At 38.7% G+C, this 25,002-nt stretch overlaps 1 protein-coding gene across 1 annotated transcript in view; it reads left to right on the plus strand.

The window, feature by feature from the left end:
- The first annotated feature begins 346 nt into the window (after window positions 1-346).
- MDM1 (Mdm1 nuclear protein) overlaps window positions 347-25,002 on the plus strand; it is a 31,019-nt gene continuing 6,363 nt past the window's right edge. Inside the window, exons 1-12 of the mRNA XM_029955457.1 lie at window positions 347-418; window positions 955-1,069; window positions 4,586-4,956; window positions 6,033-6,167; window positions 10,167-10,334; window positions 11,636-11,739; window positions 11,821-11,920; window positions 17,216-17,245; window positions 17,592-17,767; window positions 19,348-19,650; window positions 20,404-20,516; window positions 20,605-20,714. Coding sequence (XP_029811317.1) covers window positions 347-418; window positions 955-1,069; window positions 4,586-4,956; window positions 6,033-6,167; window positions 10,167-10,334; window positions 11,636-11,739; window positions 11,821-11,920; window positions 17,216-17,245; window positions 17,592-17,767; window positions 19,348-19,650; window positions 20,404-20,516; window positions 20,605-20,714 — 1,797 coding nt within the window. The remainder of the gene's footprint in view (window positions 419-954; window positions 1,070-4,585; window positions 4,957-6,032; window positions 6,168-10,166; window positions 10,335-11,635; window positions 11,740-11,820; window positions 11,921-17,215; window positions 17,246-17,591; window positions 17,768-19,347; window positions 19,651-20,403; window positions 20,517-20,604; window positions 20,715-25,002) is intronic.

A 25,002-nucleotide genomic window follows, 5' to 3' on the forward strand; every position in this document is an offset into this window, starting at 1 on the left:
GGGGGCCTCGCTGGCTTTCTGCACGGCGCTCCTGGGCCCCGCCAACCCTGCCAGCTCCCTAGCCTGCTTGCCATGATCCTGAAGGATGCTCGTGTCCTCCACCAAGCTCCCTCTCCGCTTACACACACTTCCGAGTTGCAGTATGGTAGCGTTCGGTGGTGTTGAGAGAGATTGATTTTGGAGGGCACTGGGGAGTGGTGATGGAAGGAGGACGCTTTGTAATGGGATCGAAGGTGGCTTCAAATTGGGACACCGGTAGCCCACCTCACAGCTTAGCTTTTTACCCTCCGCCCCCTACCTGCCCTTTAAAACTTTAAAGTGCCTATGTCTTTTGAAGGATCGAGAAATGGGACCCTGGCTAGGGTGTAAGATAAGGTGTAAGAAATATACACTTTTCGTAGCGGTGCGTAAATTTCAGGTAGGTGGTAGTTGTCAGGGTCAGGCACCCATCAACGTAACAATTGACCACACCCTCCCACAAACCCTGTTTTATTCTTTAATCTTAAGGGCTTGTATTCAGAATAGGAGGGGAATTTGTCTTTAGTTGACTTTACAACATTTCGAGAGGTACTAGGCCTAATACCTAATACTGTGTACTTATTGTCAACATAATCAGTAAGGATAATTATACCGATGGGGATTTAGATTGTCACCTGTTATCAGCCAAGAGTTTAGGCTCTGGAATCAGAGAACCAGCAAAAAGGTAGCTGCTCAGAGCCTCGGATTCCTGCCAGCATCTGCCTCCAGCCGTTGTGGGGATTAAAGGATAGAAGACTTGTGAACTGCTTAGCACAGGGCTGGGTAAATATTAGCTGTTATTAAGGAGCACTTCTGTGTTTATAGATCTCAAGGCTTTCAACTCTTTTTAGTGCTTCAGAAATTATTTTTACTGATGTCTTTTTTAAAACAACGTCCATTAATTGCACTGTACTCAAATTGTATTTTGTATCACAGGGGCTGAGTGAATACCAGAGAAACTTTCTGTGGAAAAATTCATATTTGTCAGAGTCCTATAATCCTTCAGTGGGGAGAAGGTACCCATGGGCTGGACTTAGATCGGATCAGTTAGGTAAGTTGAACAAACTAATAATAGTCAGTGTAACTTAAATAAAGTTTGGGGTTAAGTTTGCAAAAATGATTAAGAATTGTGAAACATTGTTCAGTTGATCTGGTTGACTTATTTGTTCAACAGCTATTTAGTGAGGGCTTGCTATACAGGCCAGGACTATTCCCAGCTTCTAGGGATATAGCCTTGAATCAGACAAAGACCCTTAACTGTGGGGGGGGTGTGTGTGTGTGTAAACAAGTAACTCAATAAATAAACTAAGGGATTTCAAGTTGTAATAAGCTAGCATATAGATAACTTGGGGGAGGGGTGGGTTGGAGGGAAGCCACTTTAGCTGCAGTAGTCAAGAAAGGCCTTTCTGAAGAGTCCTACTTGAGCTGAGAGCAGTCAGGCCTGGGGTGGTGTTCTCCCAAGGTCTTGAGTAAGGGAAACTTAGATTAAGTAGCTTGCCCCGAAGTTCATAGCTAGTAAATGGCAAAACCATGATTTGAAATCAAATCTGTTTTGTTGAAAGCCCATGAGTTCAGAGGCCATTTTTTTGTCATCACACATCTTTCTTCCTGGCCCCAGGAAAGTCAGCCCTGGGCCAAAGTTTCCCAGAGAACAGTAGAGAGGAAAAGAAACAGACTGACTTTATCCTACCTGCCTGTTTCATTCGCCCTCACTAGAATATGAGATCTCGAAGGGCAAGGGCTCTGGCTGTCTCCCTGCCTAGTCAATGACACAGACGATACATACTCTAGTGCTTATGAAAACCAGTGTTTGAATGAATGAATGCGAGTTTGGATCTCTACTAGCTTGTGATCTTGGGCAAATGTGAAGTGTGTTACCAAGTGGGGTTTAGGAAGCCTATTTAATAGGATTGCTGGCAGGGATTACATGAGATGCTGCTTGTTAAGGGCCAGGTGCATATATACCGGTGAGCGCTTGGGGCCCCACATGTGAGCGCGCTTTATGCATGGTATATATCCCTCAAATATTAGATATGTGAAGCCAGGGAAAGAAAAGATGTATGAGAAATAAGCATAATTTTCCCAAGCCTGGGAAATGAGTAAAATGAGGAGAGTGTTTCTGGGATTAGGTTTGGAGAAAAAAGGGAAGAGTGGGCTAGAGTCTGTGGCTCTTGGTTCCTCTGAAGCATCAGGATCCTTGCCCAGAGCCTGACTTCAAACACTGGATGTCTCTGCTTCTTGGGCAAGATGGTGCTCAGAATCCTCCAAATGACTCGAAATTCTACAAATTTGAGGCTCTCCAAAATAAATCTTAAAGTATAGCTATCCCTTTGATGGCTTATTATGATACTGGGGAATTGGTTAGCCAGATTGTTGTGCCCGTAACATTTTAGCTTAGATCACCTACATTTGAGGGTAGGCGTATTGAAACAAGACTGGGAGCGAAGCCACTTTAGAGTATGGTACATAATGAAAACAGGAACCGTCTAGGGGAGGTGTGTTGGGGAATATTAGATTAGGGGGAGTGGCAGAGTGAGAACTTGAGGATGTTCAGAAAGGGAGGTGAGAGGAAGAATGGCTGCTTTACCTAGGACTGGCTGAGTGTTCTGTTAAGAGTGTATTTTTTCCCCCTTAGTATTTTTGCTGGTGCTGGGAGAGAAGGGCAGACCACTTGAGAATCTTCCCCTTTCATTTTGATCTTCTACCAGAAGCCTCTCTGTGTGAAAGCAGAGAGAAGTCTAGGGCAATGGTCTTCAAATTTTTGCTTTCATATCCCTTAAAATAATTTAGAAAATCTTTGTATTCTTTCATATTTTTTTAATGTTTATTTATTTTAGAGAGAAAGCGTGCGGGCGCATGTGAGCAAGTGCATGTGTGTGAGCAGGGGAGGGGCAGAGTGAGATGGGGAGAGAGGATCCAAAGTGGACTCTGTGCCGACAGCAGAGAGCCCTATGTGGGGCTCAAACTCGTGAACCGTGAATTTGTGACCTGAGCCAAAGTTGGTGCTTAACCAACTGAGCCACCTCACATTTTAAGTTGATATTTAATTTTTTAATAAGTGTAACAAATAGTTTCAAAGGATATGATTTCTGGCATATTGAATATTGTGCATATGTTTCACTTATATTTGTTAAATCTTTGGAGCTGCCAATATAGCTTATTCACTTTATGGTAAATGTTTGTCATATAATTGGTAAAGTTAGTCCTCATTGGCAAACTAATCAGGCAAATTAGAATTATTTTTGGTGAGAACAAAGTCTAACTTTATTTTTCAATCCCTGTAAATGTGTTAACATATATTCATTTCACATGACAACCCTCTTACCCCTGAATTTTAATTCTAAGATGGGTAGACAGAAAGGTGTGGAGATGGATGAAATAAGGCACTGTTCTTTTGTTATATGTAATCTCTATCTTCTTCGCTTTGCTGTCAGACACTCTCTCAGTAGTTAAACTTTCTTGAATTGTCCCTTTGTCTTCCCTGCCAATGAGAATTTTTTATTCCTTGGGGCTGGCTGAGAGGTGTGTCTTCCTTTTGTGAAATGGGGAGGCAGGAGTGGGAATGAAGACTGCAGACAGCAGGTGCAGCGCTCAGGCGGACCAACATTAGGATATCCTGCGTATAGAGGTAGGATCTGCGAAGTGATTCCCTTACAAGGCCCATTTCTGTGTATCCCGCAGAATGTTTCCATATGCCTCCAGACACACATGCATCCAGTTTGAAGACCACTAATCCAGGGAAGCCTTGTAAGGGTGGGGACCCTGGGTTTAATGGCCAAATCATCCCTGACAGAGGCTAAAGAACTGTAGGTTTTACCTCATGCTGGATTTTCAGTCCACCTTTCCTCTCCTTCCCTCTAGTCTTACGCTTTCCTCCCCACCCTGCTTAGTCTTCTTTCTATTTAAAGAATGGCCCCAAACTAGGACAGTATCTCAGTGGCTGTCATTCCACAGAGCTCCTCTTACTTGGGTAGAAGGTTAAGTTTTTTGGACATTTGCTTGCCAGACAGAAATATAGAGAAATAGTATCTTAGCTCTTGTTAAAAGGCTTCATTCTCCTTAATTCTCAGGAAATCAAGGCAAATGTAGAACCAAGATCCAGCATAATGACATCTCATCCCTTCTCATCTTGGTCTGCGGTGTATAAGAGAAGCTTTGTAAAAAGTTCCAAAGTTTGACAGTACCAGTGCCCATTGTTCTGTTAAGTAGCACAGGAAAGTAATTAGAAACGGAGGCAACATGTCCTGCTGGCTTTGCCAAGCTCGTCACGCTGTGATTCTAGTGACTTGTGTTGGGTTAACTCGAACATTGTGACCTCAATATTTAATTTTTTATGTCATACTTTTAGTACTTTTTAAAAGCAAAATGAAAGATTTTATGTTGAAGAATGAACTATACCTGTTTTTTGTTTTTTGTTTTTTTATCCTGCAACTTTAAGGCCCTTGTATATGTCTCAACTGGGATTTTCAATTCCATTTCTCCCTTGTTAAGTGTTATTAAAAGCTGTCTTTGTAACTTTATGCCATGGTAGAGCTTTATTGTAATTTCTGTATACTATATTTTGTAGGAATCACAAAAGAGCCAAGTTTTATTTCAAAAAGAAGAGTCCCTCATCATGACCCACAAGTTTCAAAATCTCTTGAGTGGAATGGAGCTACCTCAGAGAGTGATGTTATTGTATCACCAAAACCTGAAGCTGCAGAAACAGCAGAATTACAAGAAGCCGAACGAAAAGATGTTAACCAAGAAAGAGTTCTTGCACTAGAAGCCCCCAGGGTTCCCAAAAGAACCAGATCTCACTCTACAGACTCCAGAGCTGACCAGGCTTCAGATATTGTGGAAAATAACGAGGATGTAATAGCAGATCATACACCTGTTAATGAAAATGAGGAACGAGAACATTCTACCAAGCTGCTTTCAGAAAATGTAGATAATGGGGTAGGTATATTCACTGTTTCTTTTCAAAAGCATAGAATTCTTTATAAATTTCTTCATTTCACTAATACTACATATTGTGCTTAAATTTTTCCCATTGTTTTATTTTTTTACTCTAATGTCTTACAGAATAGTTAAGAGGCTGTTGACTTTAGTTATTGCGAGTTCTATTCTTAATAGTTGCCAGTTTGGTCTGGTTATACTAAGATATCTCTTCATTGGATGGGCAGCCTGCCTCTGGATTTTATTCATCAAATATCAGCACCAGAGTCCTAAGGGAGAGATCGAATTGGGACAGAGAAGGGGAGTAGTAAGCCATTACCTCTGGCAGGGGCAGTGAGCTGACTTCTACCTAGGCCCTTTTCAATTTCTCATTGTGGATGCAAACAACATCTCAATTGACAGAATGCAAAAGGAAGGGCAGTTCTGGCAGGATCTCGAAGATCTTGGAGTTCTGCTCTCCTGTGTCACACCTGGCCTGTGGAACGTCCCTGCAAGCACATAAGCAGAGGCTTCGGGGACCTGTGCAGACATCTCACTGCCTCCCACATTTTTCTCCAGTCCACTGCTTCTTGCCCATTTCATGTCCACCGTGGACTGAAACCACGGAGAGGCATTCAGAAGTGTTGGTGGAGAGTCTATGGCTTGTTGCGAAAACCAGAGGGCACAGTAGAATCAAGGAAGGTGATGTGTAAGTGGTGGGCCGGGGACGGGGTGTTGCAGAAACAGTGTGGCGTAAGGCAAGGTGCTGCTGTGTCTTAGTCAGAGATTTCATTGTGAATAATTGGCAGGAAGGGACTGAGGGGCGCCATCTTTTTTCTGGGCTGCACAGCAATTTCTTGACAATATTTAGAAAGACATTTTAAATACCTTACAAGGGAGATTATCAATTAAAGAGTTTGCTGCACAGCAGTGTGCATGTAATTAACAATGCTGTATGTGTTAAGAGGGTACATTTCATGATACGTAAAATATGTTACAATGTTTTGTTTTTGTTTTTGTTTTTGTATCACAGTAAAAGAAAAAGTTTGAATAGAAACTTTTAATAACTGTGAGTGGGATTTTTCTTTCCCTAACAGTTGAATAGAGTTCTTCGGAAGAAAGCAGGACTGACTGTTGTCCCTTCACGTGATATCTTGAGAAATTCTGAATATCAAAGGCAGTTTGTTTGGAAGACCCCTAAGGAAACCGCTCCAGTTTTTACAGCCAATCAGGTAGTTGAATGGATGTAATATGTTTTTAAGTATCATCCTCTGATCTAGTAATGCAGATTTGTACAGAACTAAGAGCTAAAAGAAATTAGGTACTTCAGTAGGCCTGGAGGCAGATTCTAGAAAAGTGAAAATGAGAGTATTATTAACATCCTTCTATTACTTCGATTTATAGTAGTAACATGAAACTATCCTAGGCCACTGATGGTCGCTGTTACAGATCCATCACGTAGGCTAAATAAGAGACGGGATAATGAAACATGCGCACCAGTAAGTTTTTGCATGCTGTCAGATTTTGCTTATTTAATGAAAACATTACTAAATTGCTTTTATTCTAAAATACTGTATTTTGTTGACTAATACGTTGCATCTTTTCTCTCTGATAAGAAAGGCATAACTGCCCTGAATATTTTAAGAAATACAAAATATGTTAAAAATAACACAAGATACATAATCTTGTTTTTGCGTCAAATGAGCAGTAATAGAAATTGTCAGTTTAACCACATTTATAAACTTCAAAAGCTATGATGGTACCTAAATGTGCTCCTAGATTTCATTGTATCTTGCACAGTTTTTTGGCGCTTGACCACCATTACTAATAAGTACTGTATCATTTTACTACTGTCATCCTCTAGACAGTTCTTAGGTTCTTGACTCTCATTTATATTCTTAACCATCCTTCTGGGCCCAGGTAAGGAAATACTTGCATTTAGAATATCTGCTTAGACTTTTCTTTTTCTTGATCTTTGCATTTTTCTTTATAAACGCACATACATACACACCCCTTCACATACCCTCATGGTTCATTTTCTCCTCTATCTCAGCATTCATTTGTAAACTCTATACCCCTCCAGGACTGAGAGGGTAGATTCAACGAGAAAATAGTATCAGTCATCTTACACTAACGTAATAATTCTAGTGATCCTATAAATTGTGGCAGCTTTGGCTTACTTACTTGTTATTCAGGTTTCTAAAAAATCTGTGAAATTTATAGAACATTTTAGAAGCATATAAAATAGCTAAGGCGACATATGTCCCCTTGGTGAACCTAGTAATCAGGATCAGTCCTTTTGTTTGGCTCACAGGTGTTCTTGGATATTAAGCATGTGTGCCTACAAAATCACTTACTCCCTGAAAATTGTAATTGTTCAGTTTTTGTAGAACATTTCACTTTTAAACTAAAGCTAATTCAAAGCAAAGCCCCACTGATAACTTTTACATAATTCAGTGGAAACATTGTATAGAAAAGCCTTTTTATAGGACCAAAAGTATAATATAAAATAAATCCCTAGTAAACCTTCACTAGTAGTTTTATTGCTTTCATCAGTGGGGGTTTCAAAGAATTTTGGGAGGAAGCAAATGCCCTTTGTTAATTCAAAGCATATCAATTTCAGGGTCTGTGGATTAAAGAGCCTGTGACAGAAATTTTCAATGCTTGTTGATAGGGAACCTCTGAAAGAGCTATTCAGCTCTATTTTATCAAACACCTGTTTTCTAAAAGGATGTCTTATATTAATATGTATAGGAGTCTGAATAATTCTTGGCAGAAAAGTCCTTGAGGTTATATTCAGGAAAAAGATACTCTGGATTTGATCTGTATGAAGATGTGCTATTCGACATTGCAAAGAAGTAATATACCTTATTTGTGCTCCACATCTTTCCTTTTGCTTTTTTTGTAATCAACGGCGATATTACCATAAAATAGAAACCCTATTATAAGGGACAAAAGGAAACATTTAAAGACAGAAACACCATAATTGCTTGATTTTTGCCCCTTTCATTAAGCTAGAAATAAGCAAAGGAAAAAAAAACCAGAACAAATGAACACATCAGATATTCAAAATGTTAAGAATGTTCTGTTTTTGGAAGAAGAAAAAAATTCATGCCAACAAAGGAGAAAAAAAACCTGTAGAGATGACAACAGAATTGCCTTATAAAGTGAATGCCTGTGTTCATACAGTTAAAATATGCCTGTGTACTTATCCCATCACCACACTGATGGGAGGGAGAGGTGGGACACTTTAGAGAGAAAAGATACGGTTCATTATGTTTTTGGCTTAAACATTTTTATTATGGTAACTATTATTCACAGCATAGTAATGAGTGTAGAAAGTTGACCTTTGGGTTTTTTCGCAGCTTTATTGAGGTATAATTGACAAAAATTATGTATTTATAGTATACAAGTAATGTTTTGATGTACCTGTACATTGTGAAATGATTAACAGAATCAAGCTAATTAACACATTAACATCTCACATAGTTAGCTTTTTACCTGGGTTGTAAGCTCTTTCCCCTTAGCAAATTTCAAGTATTAACTCTATTAGAAGTATTAACTCTAGTCCCCATGTTGCACCTTAGATCTCCAGAGCTTCTTTATTCTGCAAACTGGAACTTTGTACCCTGTGACCGGTATCTCCCTATTTCTCCCTCCCCCTAGTTCCTGGCAACCACTATTCTCCTCTCTGCTTCTATGAGTTCCACTTACTTAGATTCTCTATATAAGTGAAATCTGCAGTATTTTTCTTTCTGTGTCTGGCTTAGTCTTAGCATATGTTCTTCAGGTTCATCCATTTTGTTGCAAGTGACCGAATTTCCTTTTTCCTCTGTGTGTGTGTGTGTGTGTGTGTGATTTTCCTTATACATTCTGTCCATTCTTTATCCATTCCTATTGGTGAACACTTAGGTTGATTCCATAGATTCATTAATGTGAATAATGCTGTGATGAACATGGGAGTGCAGATATTTCCTTGAGATACAGATTTCATTTCCTTTGGAAATCCACCCAGAAATAGAATTGCTAGATCATCTGGTAGTTCCATTTTTAATTTTTGAGGAACCTCCATATTGTTTTCCATAATGACAGTACTAATTTACATTCCTACCAACAGTGTACAAGTGTTCCTTTTTCTTCACATCCTTGCCAACACTTGTCTTTTGTAATTTGGATAATAGCTATTCTGACAGGTGTAGCTATTCTAACAGGTGTGAGGTGATGTGAGGTGATTGTGGTTTTGATTTATGTTCCCCTGATGATGAGCGATGTTGAACACTTTTCATGTACTTGCTGGCTCATCTGTATGTCTTCTTTGGAAAAATGTGTATTCAGTTCCTCTGCCCGGTTTTAAATGAGGTTGTTTGTTTTTCTACTGAGTTGTCTGAGTTCTTTATTGTTTTGAATAGTAACCCTTAACAGATGTATGATTTGCAAATCTTTTCTCCCATTCTGTAGGTTGCCTTTTCATTTTGTTGGTGACTTATTTTGCTGTACAACAAACAGTTCTTTAGTTTGATTGTGGTTCTACTTGTTTGTTTTTGCTTTTGCTGATTTTGCTTTTGGGGTCAAATCCAAAAAACCACTGCCAACGCCAGTGTAAAGGAGCTTACTGCCTGCCTATGTTTTCTTTTTTTATAGTTTCAGGTCATATGTTCATATCTTTGATCCATTTTTAGTTGATTGACAGGGTCCAATTTCATTCTCTTGCACATGACTGTCCCGTTTTCCCAACACCATTTGTTGAAGTGATTATACTTTACAAACTGTCTATTCTTGGCTTTTTTGTTGTAAATAATTGTATATGCATAGGGTTATTTGGGGGCTTTATATTCTTTTCCATTGATGTATGTGTCCCTTTGCCCATTTTAAAAATCAGATTGTTCTCTTGCTATCAAGGTGTTTCAGTTCCTTATATATTTTGGATATTAACCCCTAGCAGATGTGCAGGTGTTCCCACTCCGTAGGTTGCCTCTTTACTCTGATTGTTTTCTTTGCTGTATGGAAACTTTTTAGTTTGAAGCAGTCCATTTGTCTATATTTGCTTTTGTTGTGTTTTGGATGTTAATTATCTATATGAAATAAAATGAAATTATAAACAGTCATATAATTCCACTGTTTTGGCATCCTATAATTCAACTTTCTATATGAAATTTTTAAAGCAGTTTAGAAACTAAGTTTTGTATATTTAACCAACAAGAAAACTAAACTACAGTAATTTTTGTTTTAAGGTTTTCCACAATAAAAGCAAATTTGTTCCACAATTCAAAAGTAACTCAATTATCCATGAAACTGAATACAGAAGAAATTTCAAGGGTTTATCTCCAGTGAAAGAGCCAAAATTAAGAAGTGATTTGAAAGAGTATGGAAATTTTGAAACCGTATCTCCTGAAAAGAAGGTATTCATCAACTCTTTACTTTAAACAAAATAAAAGACTTATGATTTTAGACTCTACACATTATCTTTTACTGAACGCCACCTGAGAATTTGGGTTTTAGCTAGTGTATTAATTCATTTGTGCATTAAGTGCCACGTGTTCATTAAGCGCTTAGGGGAGCCGGGCACTGGGTGAGTACTGAGAATACAGTGATAACCACACTAAGCCCCACATAGTTGTTGGGCTTCTGAGGAGACAGAGTTGTGACTAAATAAATATAATACTGTGGTAAGTGCTTAGTAATACAGAAGGTAAGTCTGCTATGTCTAATAGCAAATGATTAGCCTTACAGTAATGTGAGCTATAGGAATAACAGTAGTGATAGAAACAAACACACACACACATTTTAATCATAGAATGTCATAGAATGTTTTTAGAACCCTAATGCCATTCCAGAAGATTTCAAAATACAACTTCTATCCCATTTACCTATAATTTACAATCATTTTAACCTGATACTGTAACTTAAATAGCTACAGTTCAGATAAAGGCAGATGTTTGTATGTGTTGAGGTAAATCATAATTTAGATTGGCTATAATTTGGCGTGCTAAAGTTTTGGTCTAAAATACATGTATGTAGGGGAACCTGGGTGGCTCAGTCAGTTAAGCTACTGACTTCAGCTCAGGTCATGATCTTACGGTTCACAGGTTCAAGTCCCATATAGGGCTCTCAGCTGACAGCTCAGAGCCTGGAGCCTGCTTCAGATTGTTTATCTCCCTCTCTCTCTCTCTGCCCCTCTCCTGCTCATGCTCTGTCTCTCTCTCTCTCTCTCTCTCAAAAACAAATAAGCACTAAAAAGAGGGTTAAATTATTCAGTAAAGCAGTATGATTGGTAACTTACTCATTGGGACCTTTTATTTAATTATTGTAACTATTAAATGTGAATTTAGAATATCAAAGGCAAATATAAAAACACTGTTCAACAGGTAATATTAAGTTTATTCATTTAGATGTTTATTTGTTAATTAAAGAATTTTTTCCTAGCCAAGGACCTAACATTTTATTGTTGTAAAATGAACCAAATCCTTAGCTATACTTCAAAACACCAACCAGATATACTAGTTTCAAAACTCTATTATTGATTGCTTGTGATTTCTAGGTTATCTTTAGCCGTTAAAACTTACTTCCACAAACAGAAATGTAATGCAAATACAAATGTAATACAGTATCCAATTATTCTATATACCTTACAACATTTATGTTTTTGCTCTAATGTATAACATATTTTAACCATAAAATGTTTACATTATTTCCATTTTAGTGTAATAAAACAGATGATCCGTTAAAATTAGAAGCAGAGATGGAATCAAAAGAGTCCAACCAGCCTAAAAAGAAGCTTACTCCTTGGAGACATCAAAGGCTTGGGTATGTATTTTATAAGAAAAATGTCGTGGTATTTAGAAGATCAACATGGTGAAATATTTACTCTCTTTTCATTTCTGTTAGGAAGGTGAATTCTGAATATAGGGCAAAATTTCTGAGCCCAGCCCAGTATTTATACAAAGCCGGGGCTTGGACCCGTGTGAAGGAAAACATACCAGATCAGGTGAGTATACGTAAGCTCAGTAAGCCAATGTTTTCCTTGAGCCTGTATCCCAGTTCAATTCCACAGTGAGTTTCACTTACTAATAGAGACTACAGTTTAAAGATCCGTGATGTAATAGTAGCATTGGAAGTATCAGGAACTTAAAGTTGTATGTTAGGAGATAATTTATCAGCGTGTTTTCTTTTTTTAAAAATATCAAATAGCTCCTTTTTCAACTAGAGATTTTTATTATTAAAGGCTTTAAAATGTTTTTTATAATCCACTGTTTCATTGTGTTTATAGAATAGTAGCATTGTAGTATTTTAAAACAATATCCAGACCTCTACTCTCTCTACTAAAGATTAATTTTCAAGATGAGTTTGTCTGATGGTGGCATCCACTAGCAGTGTGTACTATTACAGTCTGTAAACACCCAGGGGGGGTGGCCTGTGCTGTCAGAGGCTTGGGATACCCTGACATACGGGAGCAATTCTGAGGACCCTAAAGGAAGGTTTGTGGGAAAGGGTAATCCTAGAGTTGGGAAGTGCCCCTTTAGCACTAGCTTCTTACAGTCAAAGGATGAACTATGGAGTTTTTCTGGTTATTGTGTAATTATCATCTTTTAAACTACATTTTGATGGTTTCCTGTGGTTTCTATATGAACAAGCAAAACAGTTTAGACTTTAGTAAACACCCCCTCTCCCATCATTGGGAAGAGAGAGATTATTTGGATGGGGAATGAATTTTTAATTCAGCCCGTGCTCGATACCATGGCTAATGGTTATATGTAATGAGCCTCTGGAAGAAGGTGTTGGCACTTTGAGCTGCTGGCTCTTTTTGCTGGCACCTCCCAGACCTGCGTCCTGGTGAGACTCCTGTGCTCTGCCTGTTGTTTCCAGAGACCACCGGATTCCTTCCGTCGTGGCTGCTCCTTGTGCTCTCTTTTCCCTCCTGGCGCATGGCTCAGCAGCAGTCCAGGCAGAGTAAAAGGCAAATCTTGACGCTGTTGCAGAGATTACTGGGGGCAAAATTCATATATTCACCCTGGTGAAATAAAGTTAAAAATATAGGCATTGAGAGCAGGCATGATGGAGCAAAGGAATGGAGTCAATGAAATTTTTGAACAGTTTGTGGTCATGCCAGACTGTGGCGAGGAGCTCTGAGGAGACTGATGGGGAATGAGGAAATGCTGGGGGCAAAAGCGGAGCACAGCGTGGCCACGGAGGGCTGGTGTGGCCAATTAATAGGTGTAAGCCACTGACCTGTTATATCTAGGTCCTTCATTAGTTTGGGCTCATGAGAGGCACCTTGTTTTAGAAAGATGCTCTCTCAGTCTCTGAGACTTCTTTAAATTAAGATGAGTTGGTATTTGGGCCTCAGATCTAAAAATGTGATGGACCGAGAGGATTGTTTTGTCTGGAGTCATGAAGAGGTGTAGTCCTTGTCCTGTCCTGATGGAAACCATTTCAAGGTTTTCTATTTTAACATCTTGTAAAGTGACTTTTGGGATTTTTAAGAAAATTTATTGCTAATGGTGGTTGTTAATGTTTAAATCAGTGATATCCTTTTCCCAAACTTCTGTGGGCAAGATAATTCAAAAAGTGAATTGGAGTTAGAAAAGAATAAGAAATTTAGCTAAATTTTATCACTGATGGTGATAACCATTTCAGTTGACCAGGTCATAGATTAATATGGGCCATGTTTTACTTAAATCTTATATTTTATTTTTAACCTGAAGACATTTACTTACATGGCTGCTCATGAAGTATCTAAGTATAAGGTACCCCTTCATTTTCCCACTCCTACTAATGGTTCATGAAGGAGTATTACTCATACTCTTCAAACGTACTTGGACATCAGTGACTCTTATTATCATTAGAATAGTAACTTTTCGAGTCCTGTTACAGTTTTCTGGTTATGTATCATTTTCATTTCCTCCTCTGTTGTTTGAAATACTGAACTTTTTGAATCTATTTATCGTCTAGTGCCTTGGTATTTTATCCTAAGATCCACATACCTGTTCATATAACATTAGGGTGGTTGGTTTTATTTGCCCAGTGGTTGTGTATTTGTAATCTCCATTATATAATCCCTGGCACTGTTGCTTTTCGAAATGCTCACTTATAGGATGGGTTTTTTTTTTTAACTGTTTTTAATTTATTTTTTATAGAGAGAGACAGCACGAGCAGGGGAGGGGCAGAGAGAGAGGGAGGTACAGAATCTGAAGCAGGCTCCAGGCTCTGAGCTGTCAGCACAGAGCCTGATGCGGGGCTCGGACCCACGAACCATGAGATCATGACCTGAGCTGAAGCTGGACGCTTAACCGACTGAGCCACCCAGGTGCCCCTCAGGATGGTTTTTAATAACAACTAATGTTTGCAATTGTTAGGTCTCATCCTACAATAACTATTGGAATCCATGCTGCATTTCTTTTTTCTTGTTAGGTGACCTTTTAATCATCCAAACACACATTAGTTGAGATACTCTTTTCTAATGTGTCTTTCACAAATAGGATTTTATTTCAAGATAATGTTTCACATTTGATAGGCATTCTATCGTTTGACAGACATTGTAAGGACATAAGCTGACTTATTTTAAGGGGATGATTTTTGGGGGAAAATTTTTATACTCTCAGTTTTTTGAATTTGAGTTTTTGGTATATAAATTTTAAATACCTTAGTTAAATTCTTATTTTGGGAAAAGAAATTCAGAAGAGAAAACATTGTACTTACAGCATTTATATCCTAGAACCTGATGGTGATACTTGACCTGGAAAGGGATATGTATGTTGTTTTAATTGAGCTTAATTAAGTTTATAATACCCTTTTAGTGGCTCTGCTTGTTGGTTGTAGGGGTAGTTCTTGATATTGAGTTCGTACCATTAGTTTTTTTTCTCTTTCTCGTAAAACAACTTGCTTTAGGAAATACCAGCATTCTGTTTTTTCAGCTTATTTTAGGATCATAGAAGTTTAAAATTATGTATTTGTAAAACAATATAAGATTAGCACTAAGATTATTTAAAAAAATTTTTTTAATGTTTTTATTTATTTTTGATACAGAGAGAGAGAGAGAGAGAGAGAGAGAGAGAGAGCGCGCGCGAGCGCATGAGAGGGGGAGGGGCAGAGAGAGAAGGAGACACAGAACTGGAAGCAGGCTCCAGGCTCTGAGCTAGCTGTCAGCACCGAGCCTCATGCAGGGCTCAAACCCACGAACGTGAGATCTGACCTGAGCCGAAGTCGGAGGCTTAACCGACTGAGCCACCCAGGTGCCCCAGCACTAAGATTATTAATAAAGGTTGCTGATAAAGTAAATTTAAAATACTGAGTTTTGAACTTCAGTAATAAATAGAACTGAATAAAGTTTCACAGGATTTCCATAGTATCTGCTTTAAAAAAAAAATCTGTTGACAAACAAAACTGGGTCACTGTGCCTGTGGAGGGGCTCTTTGTCCATGTCGTTCTTTGAGCAGTAGGCCTTCTCGTATGGAAGGAATACAGCCTTCTCTGCTCCCCCTCTCCAGCCCACCCTGCACTCAGTAGGGGACCGATAGAGCCCCTTTTGAACCACTTCTTCCATTTATATCTCTCTTGTATATTGTAGCATAGACTGTACCAATATAACGATGATAATGTATCATAAAGGACGAGGAGATCCGCCTCCTCTATCAAACTGTGAGCACACCGAGTACTGCAGGGGCTTTCTTGCTTATCTCTGGCTACCAGCCACCAGCGCTAGCCTGGCACTTAGTCCACACTCAGATCAAGTTGTGGGATCAGTATTTAAATGCTGCCCTTGCCCTCACATCATAGAGTTTATAGATTTATGGGGGAGAATGATAAGAGCAATTAATTCCACTAGAATGAAGTAAGTACTAATAGGGTGCATGAAAGGCTTTGAGGACAGAGGAGGAAACTGTACTAAGGCTTGAAGATTTTATCATGTAGGTGATGGAGCAGCTGTGAAACATCTGAAGCATGAGAGAACCTCGTAGAAATAAAATCTGGCTTATATCAGAGCACTTCATAACAAGGCTTCTCTGCATTCACAGCACCCTGGTGAGGGGGGCACCTGGCTGACTCAGTTGGTAGAGCAGGCAGTGCTCGATCTTGGGGTCTTGAGTTCAAGCCCCACATTGGACGTGGAGCCTACTTTAAAAACAAAGAAACGCTTTGAGTCAACAGACTCAAACTATATGTCTCAGTTCGACCTGATAAATGCAAAAACTAGTAATTTTCTTTAAAGTGTAGGAATTAACAGAAATGATAAATTAATATGGCTCATTTTTTCTTGGCAGTGAAGAAAATATATAGTTTCAGGTTTGGTTCATTAAAACAGTGGGACTTTGCTGAGATTATATGGTTTCTTAGGCCACCATGACAGGTCGGCTGTCCTTTGCTTTGGCTAATTCCCTACAGATATAGCACTTTCATCCGTTTGCATTAAGTCATGTCTCCTTAAGGCACTGAGGATGTGTTTCTCCGGTTACTTTTGCAATGCCAAGTTTCATTATTTGCTTTTTTGCCTGTAAGTGAAAGAAAATTGTAGCCAAGGGTATCTGCATATCCTTTTAATGCTATTATTCCAACTTTATGATAGGAAAAATTATGGAGTTTTCAAAGAGTAGATAAAGATTATTTTAAACAATTTTAAGCTGCAGGTTAATTTTTTACATTGTGGAATTGAATTTAGGAAGCCAGCAGGTGGCAGTCTGACGCATCACATGAAAGGGCTTCAAAGAGCACAGAAGGCGCCCTTCCATTTGAAAAGATGTTATTTGCATTTTAGGGAATTCACATGTCTTTAGAGTCCATCAGAACATTTTTTTGTATTGTCCTTTTGTTGAATATGTTACAATTAGGATTTTGTGAGATATTCTTTTTATAATACATTTTTTTTTTTTTAAGTTGAGGTTTTACTGATGCCAAGGGAATTTTCAGGAATTTGGAGAGGGAGGCTTCATAATTCCCTCACTGCGGGCTTCTATAGTAAGAGCAGCTGTTATATAAACCCAGGAAATAAAGACAGGGTAGGGTTTCTGTTATGTCACTTACTTTATAGAGGTGGGGAAATAGGAATAATAATTAAGTTACCTGTTATTGATAGCATTTCAGCCATGCAAGAATGTGGCTGGTTTTCATGGTAATATTAAAATATCTTGCGTAGTGAATTAAATATTACTAAAATTAATAAAAATATTGATTGACAAGTTTGTAATATATTTATAAGGAAGAATAATAAGACATTTCATTGATTCCCATTAATATTCAACTATGGCATTAACCTGTCATTAAGTATGTTTCTGTATTCCTCTCCTAGGGTTCTCTAAATGCCATGTGGTATGCAGAGGTTGGTTGCTTTTGAGTTTTTAAAACCTGTAATAATGCATAGAGTACTTGTGTAATTTCAGTTGAAATAAGAATTAGGTCTAAATATTTTTCTTAGCTGCTGCAAAGTCTTCCTGCCTGCTGGCCTGAAATAAAATAACTGCATTGTGCTTTAGCGTGATTGTTTTAATTTCTGCTTAAAATGCACATAGTCTGATGAACATTTGTGGCTTTTTTTTTTTTTTTTTTTTGCCTTCTTTTCTCCTTGGTCTCTGGCTGTATTTGTGCATTATCTTTGGTAAGCTACATGGTGGTTTTTGCAAAGGAGTATTTGAAGTAATACACAGCGTCTCAACTCTCCTGCATAGGTTAAAGAACTCCGAGAGAAGGCTGAGTTTTATAGGAAACGAGTTCAAGGAACACATTTTTCTCGGGACCATCTGAATCAGCTTCTGTCCGATACCAACTGCTGTTGGGATGTCTCCTCAACCACGAGCTCAGAAGGAACCATTAGCAGTAACATTAGAGCTCTGGATCTTGCCGGGTGAGATATGTTCTTTGTGGACAGTGAGAAAGTATGTTGTAGCTTAGGTAAATCATGGAATTCCATAGGAAAATGACGTCCCCACTCAAAATGTGTCTTCCGGTTACATGGAGATATGCCAGCCATTTGTTACATTTCACTATTATTAGTTTATGCTCTGTGAGAAGTCAAGCTGGGTGTAAATAACACATAATGTAAATCTGGAAGGCTAGATTTTGTAATATTTTTTAACAGGAGTAGAATAGGGATGGTTATACAGTAGATGGAAAGGAACTTTAAAAAGTAACAGAAAAGAAAGGCACCAACAAGAAGAAAAACTTAGACAGTATAAGCTAGTAGTACATCCTGTAATCATTCATTAATGGATTTCTGTGGTTAATATGACACTTAAGCCCTGATTTTATGGGAGAATTCTCTGCTCTTTTGGGTTTTAAAGTGAAAATTATTTGACTATTTATAAAAGAGATAACACGCTTGGCTTCTGGAAGAGCAGAGCTGCAGCAACTTGGACAGCACAGGCTCTGACCTTTGCTATGAGAACATGCGTGACTCAGATCTTCTGAAAATTTTTGACAAACACCGAAAACCAGATTTTTATTATTTTAACCAGAAATTAAAAGATATATATATATATATATGGATGACAACAAAATGGGTTCATGCGCTAAAACTGTGACGTCCTGCTGCAATCCTGCACTAACTGCTGAACTGTGACAATCAATGTCTTTTGCTACATTGAAAAAAAAAATAAAAGAGATAACACATTAATTTTTGGCAAATAAAATAGTTTTTAGTTGTTATAGTAATATAATCATATATGCTAAATTGAACTACAAGTTCCAATTATGTGACATCTTTAAAAATTCATCACAAAATCCATTCTTTAAGAATGTCTTGAAAAGACTTATCAATCTAAAGTATAAAATTGGAGTCAGTTTGCTTGATGTACAAGTACACTTGAATTTGTGCATAAACCGTAATTGAGTAACCGAGCGAGTTAGACCATGTGCCATCCTTGCGTATGTGTGTCAATGCCAGTCAAGGGGACACCCGTGAGTGTTAGCAGCAGCGGGACAGGCATGCATATGTGAAGGTGGGAGTAAGAGAAGATACACAGATTTTATTTTGGAATATTATACTTTACTTTTTAAATCTGTTTATTTTTTAAATGTTTTCATTTTCATTTTTGAGAGCGAGAGCATGCACCAGCTGGGGAGGGGTGTGGGGGGGACAGAGGATCCAAAGTGGGCACTGCGCAGACAGCAGCAAGCCCGATGCAGGGCTTGAACTCACGAACTTTGAGATCATGACCAGAGCCGAAGTCGGATGCTCGGCCGGCTGAGCCACTCCGGGCCCATGGAATATTTTAATACAAAGTCCAAAAATAGACTTTAATAGAAAGTAGCTTTAGTTTTTATACCGTCAAATGAACTCTTAAAATTAGGTTTCTTTCTTCAGTATCTGGGCAAGGTCATACCTGTGGGAAATACAGTTGTGCATGCTGGAAGAGAATGACAGACTCATTAAAATGAGTATAAACTAGAAACCTCAAACTCAAGTTAGAGACTTTTTTTATGCAGAGATCCTACAAGCCATAAAGCTTTGCAGAAATGTCCCCCTACAACACTGGAGGAGAAAAGGCCTGTCTTGGAAGAGCAGCCACAGAAAAATACCACAGAGAAACTGGGCGAGTCAGATGCTCCCACCCTGCCCGTTAGAAGGCGCCTGGCGTGGGACACAGAGAACACCAGTGAAGACGCGCAGAAACAGCCCCTGGAGGAGGAGGAGGTGGAGGAGACAGAAAAGGACAAGCAGGTTCATGCAGGAGAGCTGGAGACGGTGGAAGTACAGGAGACCTCTAAGGCAGACAAGATAAAAGAAGGGTGAGTTTTAAGTTAATCAGTATATGGAAGCATTATGCACATGGTTAATATTTTTTGTTTTGTCACCAAGTAGTGTGGTTTGCACCCTGGGTTTTATGACTAATAAAGAGCAGATGTGACTTTAATGTCACAAAGAAGACATTCGATTTATAATTTGATTCACTCAGGTATTTGAATCACCAGTAATTGGTAGTTATACGCTTGAGCACTGAGCTCCTTGGGGAGGGAGCAGTTGGGGTTATTTTCACCTGTGTCCCAATAATTGTGATTTGGCAGATTTGTAAATGTGTCTGAGGGAATGGCTTTCCTTATGATTTAAGAAAATAGTTGATATTTTTTAATATCAAATATTTCACCAAAAAAGAAAGGTAATGTTTTGTAATATTAAAATAAGTGATACCTGCAAATAGCTAATTCTTGTTGATTTGTGTGTTAATTGCTTTGGGGAGTGGTTCTTTACTACTGATAATTGTGTTATTTGTCCATCGTCCAAATAGCGTTCGGTCATGAGTTTTGTACCTAATGGGAAACATAGGGCCAATTTAATAGAAGAGTTCTTTGCTCAATTGCTGCTGACTTACAGTGATTTTCCCTCTTTTCCAATATTCAGTCCCTCTTAACTGCATGTGCTTTCAGCAACAAAATGACCTTATCTCTTAAATTTTATGTTTTATTATTGCATAATAAAGATAAGATATTTTTAATCCTGTTTTCTGGGAGAAGTGCTTCATAGTAGACTGTTTGGCTCTGTAGGTCAGATTCTTCTTCTGTATCGTCTGGAAAAGGAGGCAGGCTTCCTACTCCAAAGCTGAGAGAGCTTGGTGGAATCCAAAGGACTCATCACGATCTCACCACTCCAGCTGTTGGTAATGGGCAAACATTGTAGTTCTTATCTTACCTGCTTTTTTGCATGAGAACTTAGTTTGAAACTTGTCGTCTTCTCCATTTTTCCAGGTGGTGCTGTTCTAGTGTCTCCATCAAAAGTGAGGCCTCTGGTCCCAGAACAGAGGAAAACAGTGTCCTCTCAGTATGGCTTAGAAACTGCAAAGAATGATTTTAAGAAGGTAAATATTTATATCTTGGGGGGGGCATCTTTTTAGGAAGCAATTATTTTAATCACATGTAACAAACGGATGATAGGCCCAGATTTTAGAAAATTCCATGCATCGTATATGGAGATGATGCTATTAATCTGCTTTTAGTAAGGCAAAGGCCTTGAATTGTTTTTTTCTGGTAGTGGCAGTCTACTTCTGCTGATGTGTTTTTAAATCTTGTCAATTTTGACTCAGAAGGAAGAGAGAGAAGAGAAGCACTGTACTCTTCTTTGAGCATCTTCTGGGTGGCATTTGTATTTCTACTATGTTCCAGGCACTGCTTTAGCCCTGGAGCTATAGCAGTGAAAGAAGCAGGTGCAAATTCTGACCCTTATTGAACTTCTCTAGTAGTGGAGAAGAGAAACAATAAACAGGACTTACTAGGTAAAATATACAGTATTTTAGACAGTGGTAAGTACTGAGGAGAAGAGCAAAGCAGGGGACGTGAATACGAAGTACCCGGGGAAGTTCTTGCTGAGAGGGTGACATTTGAACAGAATCTGAAGTTGCTGAGAGATTGACCCATATACATATGTAGGCAGACATTCTAGGCAAAAAGAACGGCAAGTTAACAGTCCCTGAGGTGATCAGGTGCCTGATTTCTTGAGAACTGGCCAGAGAGTGAGTGTGGCTGGAGCAGAGAGCAAAAGAAGGGAGAGTGTGGGCAATAAGTTCGGAGGCATCATGGGGAACTAAACTGTGTAGGGCCTTATAGTTCATAGCAAAGACTGAATTTTATTCTGAATGAAATCAGAATGCTTTGGCCAAAGTAGGATAGAGAACATTTAGAGAAGAGGTTGAATTTCTCTAGGGGATGGCTGTTCATGAATCTCAGAGGTGTGACACAGGGAAAGTTTTTAGGTGTTTAGGAGAGGTAGAAGATGGGACCAGAGCCCAGCTGTCCCCAAAGCCCAGTACTAAAGTGACCTCATAGCAGGTACTTTTGACTATTATTAGAGTGACAGAATCTAAACCAATGTGTATACATTGGTTTATGACGACAAGAATACAGTCAGAGGACTGATCAGAATCGGGTATTAGGAATCTTTTGCCCCCACGACTGTTCTGTACCCCCAGCACCCCATCTCATCCCAGGATCCAGGTTGCTACCTGGAAGATGCAAACTTTTAGGCAGCTTTGCCTACAGAGTTGCCTACCCCCCTTAGCTAAAATACGTAGCGTTAATCCATATTGGCACCTGGATTTATATGTATTATTTTCATTTATTGTGGAATTAATTTACTGAATAGTTAAATTAATGAAATAGAATGATATTGCTCTTTAATGCCAATCTCTACCTCATCATACAGTTTCCGGTAAATCCTTCCCATTATTGAGTTACCCTCAATTAATATCATTATACATGTTTTTTATTATAGGAATCAGAATATATTTATAATATTCAGAAGTTTTTTGAATATTAACTTTTAGTGACATTTAATTGTGGGAGTTTCATGGGGCAGCAGCAGTTTGGGTAACCTAAAGACCTGGGGATGGTCATAATAGCTAGCATTTTCTGGGTGCTGAAGTATGTCCCAGGCCCTGTGCTAAGTACTTTACGCGTATTAACTTGTTAAGTCTTCATGATGAGCTTGGTGTTGTTATTCTCATTTAGATGAAACTGAGGTAACAAAGCTGCCAGATGGTGGAGCAGAATCTGGTCCCAGGCAGGCTGTCCTCAGGGCAGACATTTTTAACTCCTTAATAACACTGTCTCAAAAAATTCAGAGTAGAATTCTCATGGTATTGGTTAAATTGTCAAGGATCATTTTCACATCTTATACATGATATTAAAAAGCCAAGTCTGTATTAGCTCACTTTATTCGTTCATTCAGCAGTTGTTTCTTATCTGTTTACCCACATGTAATAAAGATAGTGAACAAAAATAGACCTGGGTCTGTTGGCTCGGTAAGCAACAGCTCTTGATTCTGGCTCAGGTTATAATCTCTCTCAGATATGAGATTGAGCATCCCTGTCAGGCTCTGCGTTGACAGCATGGAACCTGCTTTGGACTCTGTCTCTCCTTTCTCTGCCACTCCCCAACCCCCCCAAATAAACTTTAAAAAAAAATAGACATGGTTCATGATCTTACAGAACCTACAGTCTGGTGAAATAGATAAACAGTAATCAAAGAATCATACCCCCCCAAAAAAAGTAAAATTAAAGCTAATAAGAGTTTCAAAGCAGTATATAGTGCTATTTTGAAAGGAATCTACCTAGTCCTGGAAATCAGGAAGCTTCTTGGAGGTCAAGGATGCTTCTTAGAAGAAGTCATAATTGGGTTGAGATACTGAGGAAGAGGAAGAGTTGACCAGATAAAAAGGGTGAGGAGGAGAAGCATAGCATATGCCAATGTCCTGCAGTGAGAAAGAACACAGGGTTCTAAGAAACAAAGGTAAGTATAGTGTTTGGTAGGGATTAGGTGAAGATGAATCTGGAAAAGGTAGCAATATTGAGAATTTTTATCATTATCTCAGGAGCAATGGGAAGTCATTGAAATATTTTAAAGACCATTCTGGCTGCCATGGAAAGCAAGAGTAGACAGTGGTTACTCTTAGATGGTCATGGTGCTAGTCTAGGTAGGACAAGCTGATAGCTTGGACTGAGGAAGGTGGGCATCGACAGAAGTGGATGAAACTGAAGAACTGTGAGTAAGGGGAGCAGAGTCAAGGCGTGGTTCTGGGTAGGATGATGGGACATGAGAGACCATGAATGACTTCTGGGTTTCTGCCTTGCCCTGCAGGATTGATGGGGGATGCCATGCACTGAGTCAGAGAACTCTGGACAGAGACCATCTTTGGAGGGGAATATCAGCAATTTCACTCACTCAATGTGATATTTACTGTGCTTTTACTATGTGTCACACACCATTCTGGGATCTGGGGATTCTTTGATAATCAAGACAAAATCCGTGCCCTTGTGGAGCATACATTTTGATTCTGACAGATGATTTTTAAAAAGAGAATTTTAGGTAGTATCAAGTGCTGTGAGTTAAATAAAACCACAAATGACCTCCAAGTCATGGATGAGGTTGCTTTACATTAGGCCATCAGGACAGGCACCCCTGAGGAGGTGACGATTTAATGGAGACCTGACTAATGAGGGATGAGCCCAGGCAGAGATGAGTGGAGGTTGTTTTCCAGTTTGAAGGAATAGTAAGCACAAGTGTGCGACAGTGAAGGTTTTAGAGTGAGAAGACCAGTGTGACTGGGGCCTAGAGAGGGAGAAGAGGGTAGGAAATGAGACTCAGAAGGGAGATTGGTTGAGGAGTGGGGCCGTGATTCTGATGGCACAGGGAAGCCCTGGGAGGGTGTAAAGCCACACAGCAAATATCTGATTTACATGATAAAATCACTCTGGCTAGCTGTTCAGTGCAGACTGGGCTGTATGGGGTGGAGGGAGAGGGAGGCCAATGAGAAGGCTTTAGCCTCAAAAACGGATCCCAAACCCCATTAAATTAAACCTTATAAATATTGTAGAGATTTCATTCAAGCCTTTAAGCAATAATGAAACCAATTTGACAGAGATCTCAAATTCTGTGTATATATGTAGAAAAAGAAAAAAATAAATCAGAGGAACAGTTTTCCTAAGTGATACTTACAGTTAAAAAAGGAATCTGAGGAAGATTTGTGGTTTTATTTTAGATCTTGATTTGAAAAAAATATGTTTGTTGGATAAGACCCCAGGCCTTCTCCACTTTGAAGCAGTAAGCTCTCCAACTGCAGAAAGAGATACCAAAGGTCAGAAAGCAATGTTTTGAATATTGTATCGAGAAACCCCAAGTTAATAAGTAAAGGCCACATTTACAAGGAATAATTAGGAAAGTTTAGAACTGTGTTTGTTTTTACGGTTTGCATTCTCCTAATAAGGATAATTATACAAGGACTTTTAAGATAATGAGACATTCTCATTGTGGAAAACAGAAGGTATCAGCTATAAAGGAGAATCAGTGTGTTCCACCTACTCTTCAGGGGCAGCCATACTGAATTTTTGAGTTCTTTGGGTATATAATGTATTTGTTTATTATGCTGTAGGTAAGATTTCATAATCTATTTTTTCTCACTTGGCAGTGAATTGCTAACATATTTACATATCATTAAATATTAAAATCTCATTTTTTATGCCTATAAACTGTTTTTATCAATTTTTTAAATTTACATCCAAGTTAGTTAGCATATAGTGCAACAGTGATTTCAAGAGTAGATTCCTTAATACCCTTTACCCATTTAGCCCAATCCCACTCCCACAACCCTTCTAG

The sequence above is a fragment of the Suricata suricatta genome, chromosome 10 (assembly GCF_006229205.1).
Source record: "Suricata suricatta isolate VVHF042 chromosome 10, meerkat_22Aug2017_6uvM2_HiC, whole genome shotgun sequence".
Classification (NCBI taxonomy): domain Eukaryota; kingdom Metazoa; phylum Chordata; class Mammalia; order Carnivora; family Herpestidae; genus Suricata; species Suricata suricatta.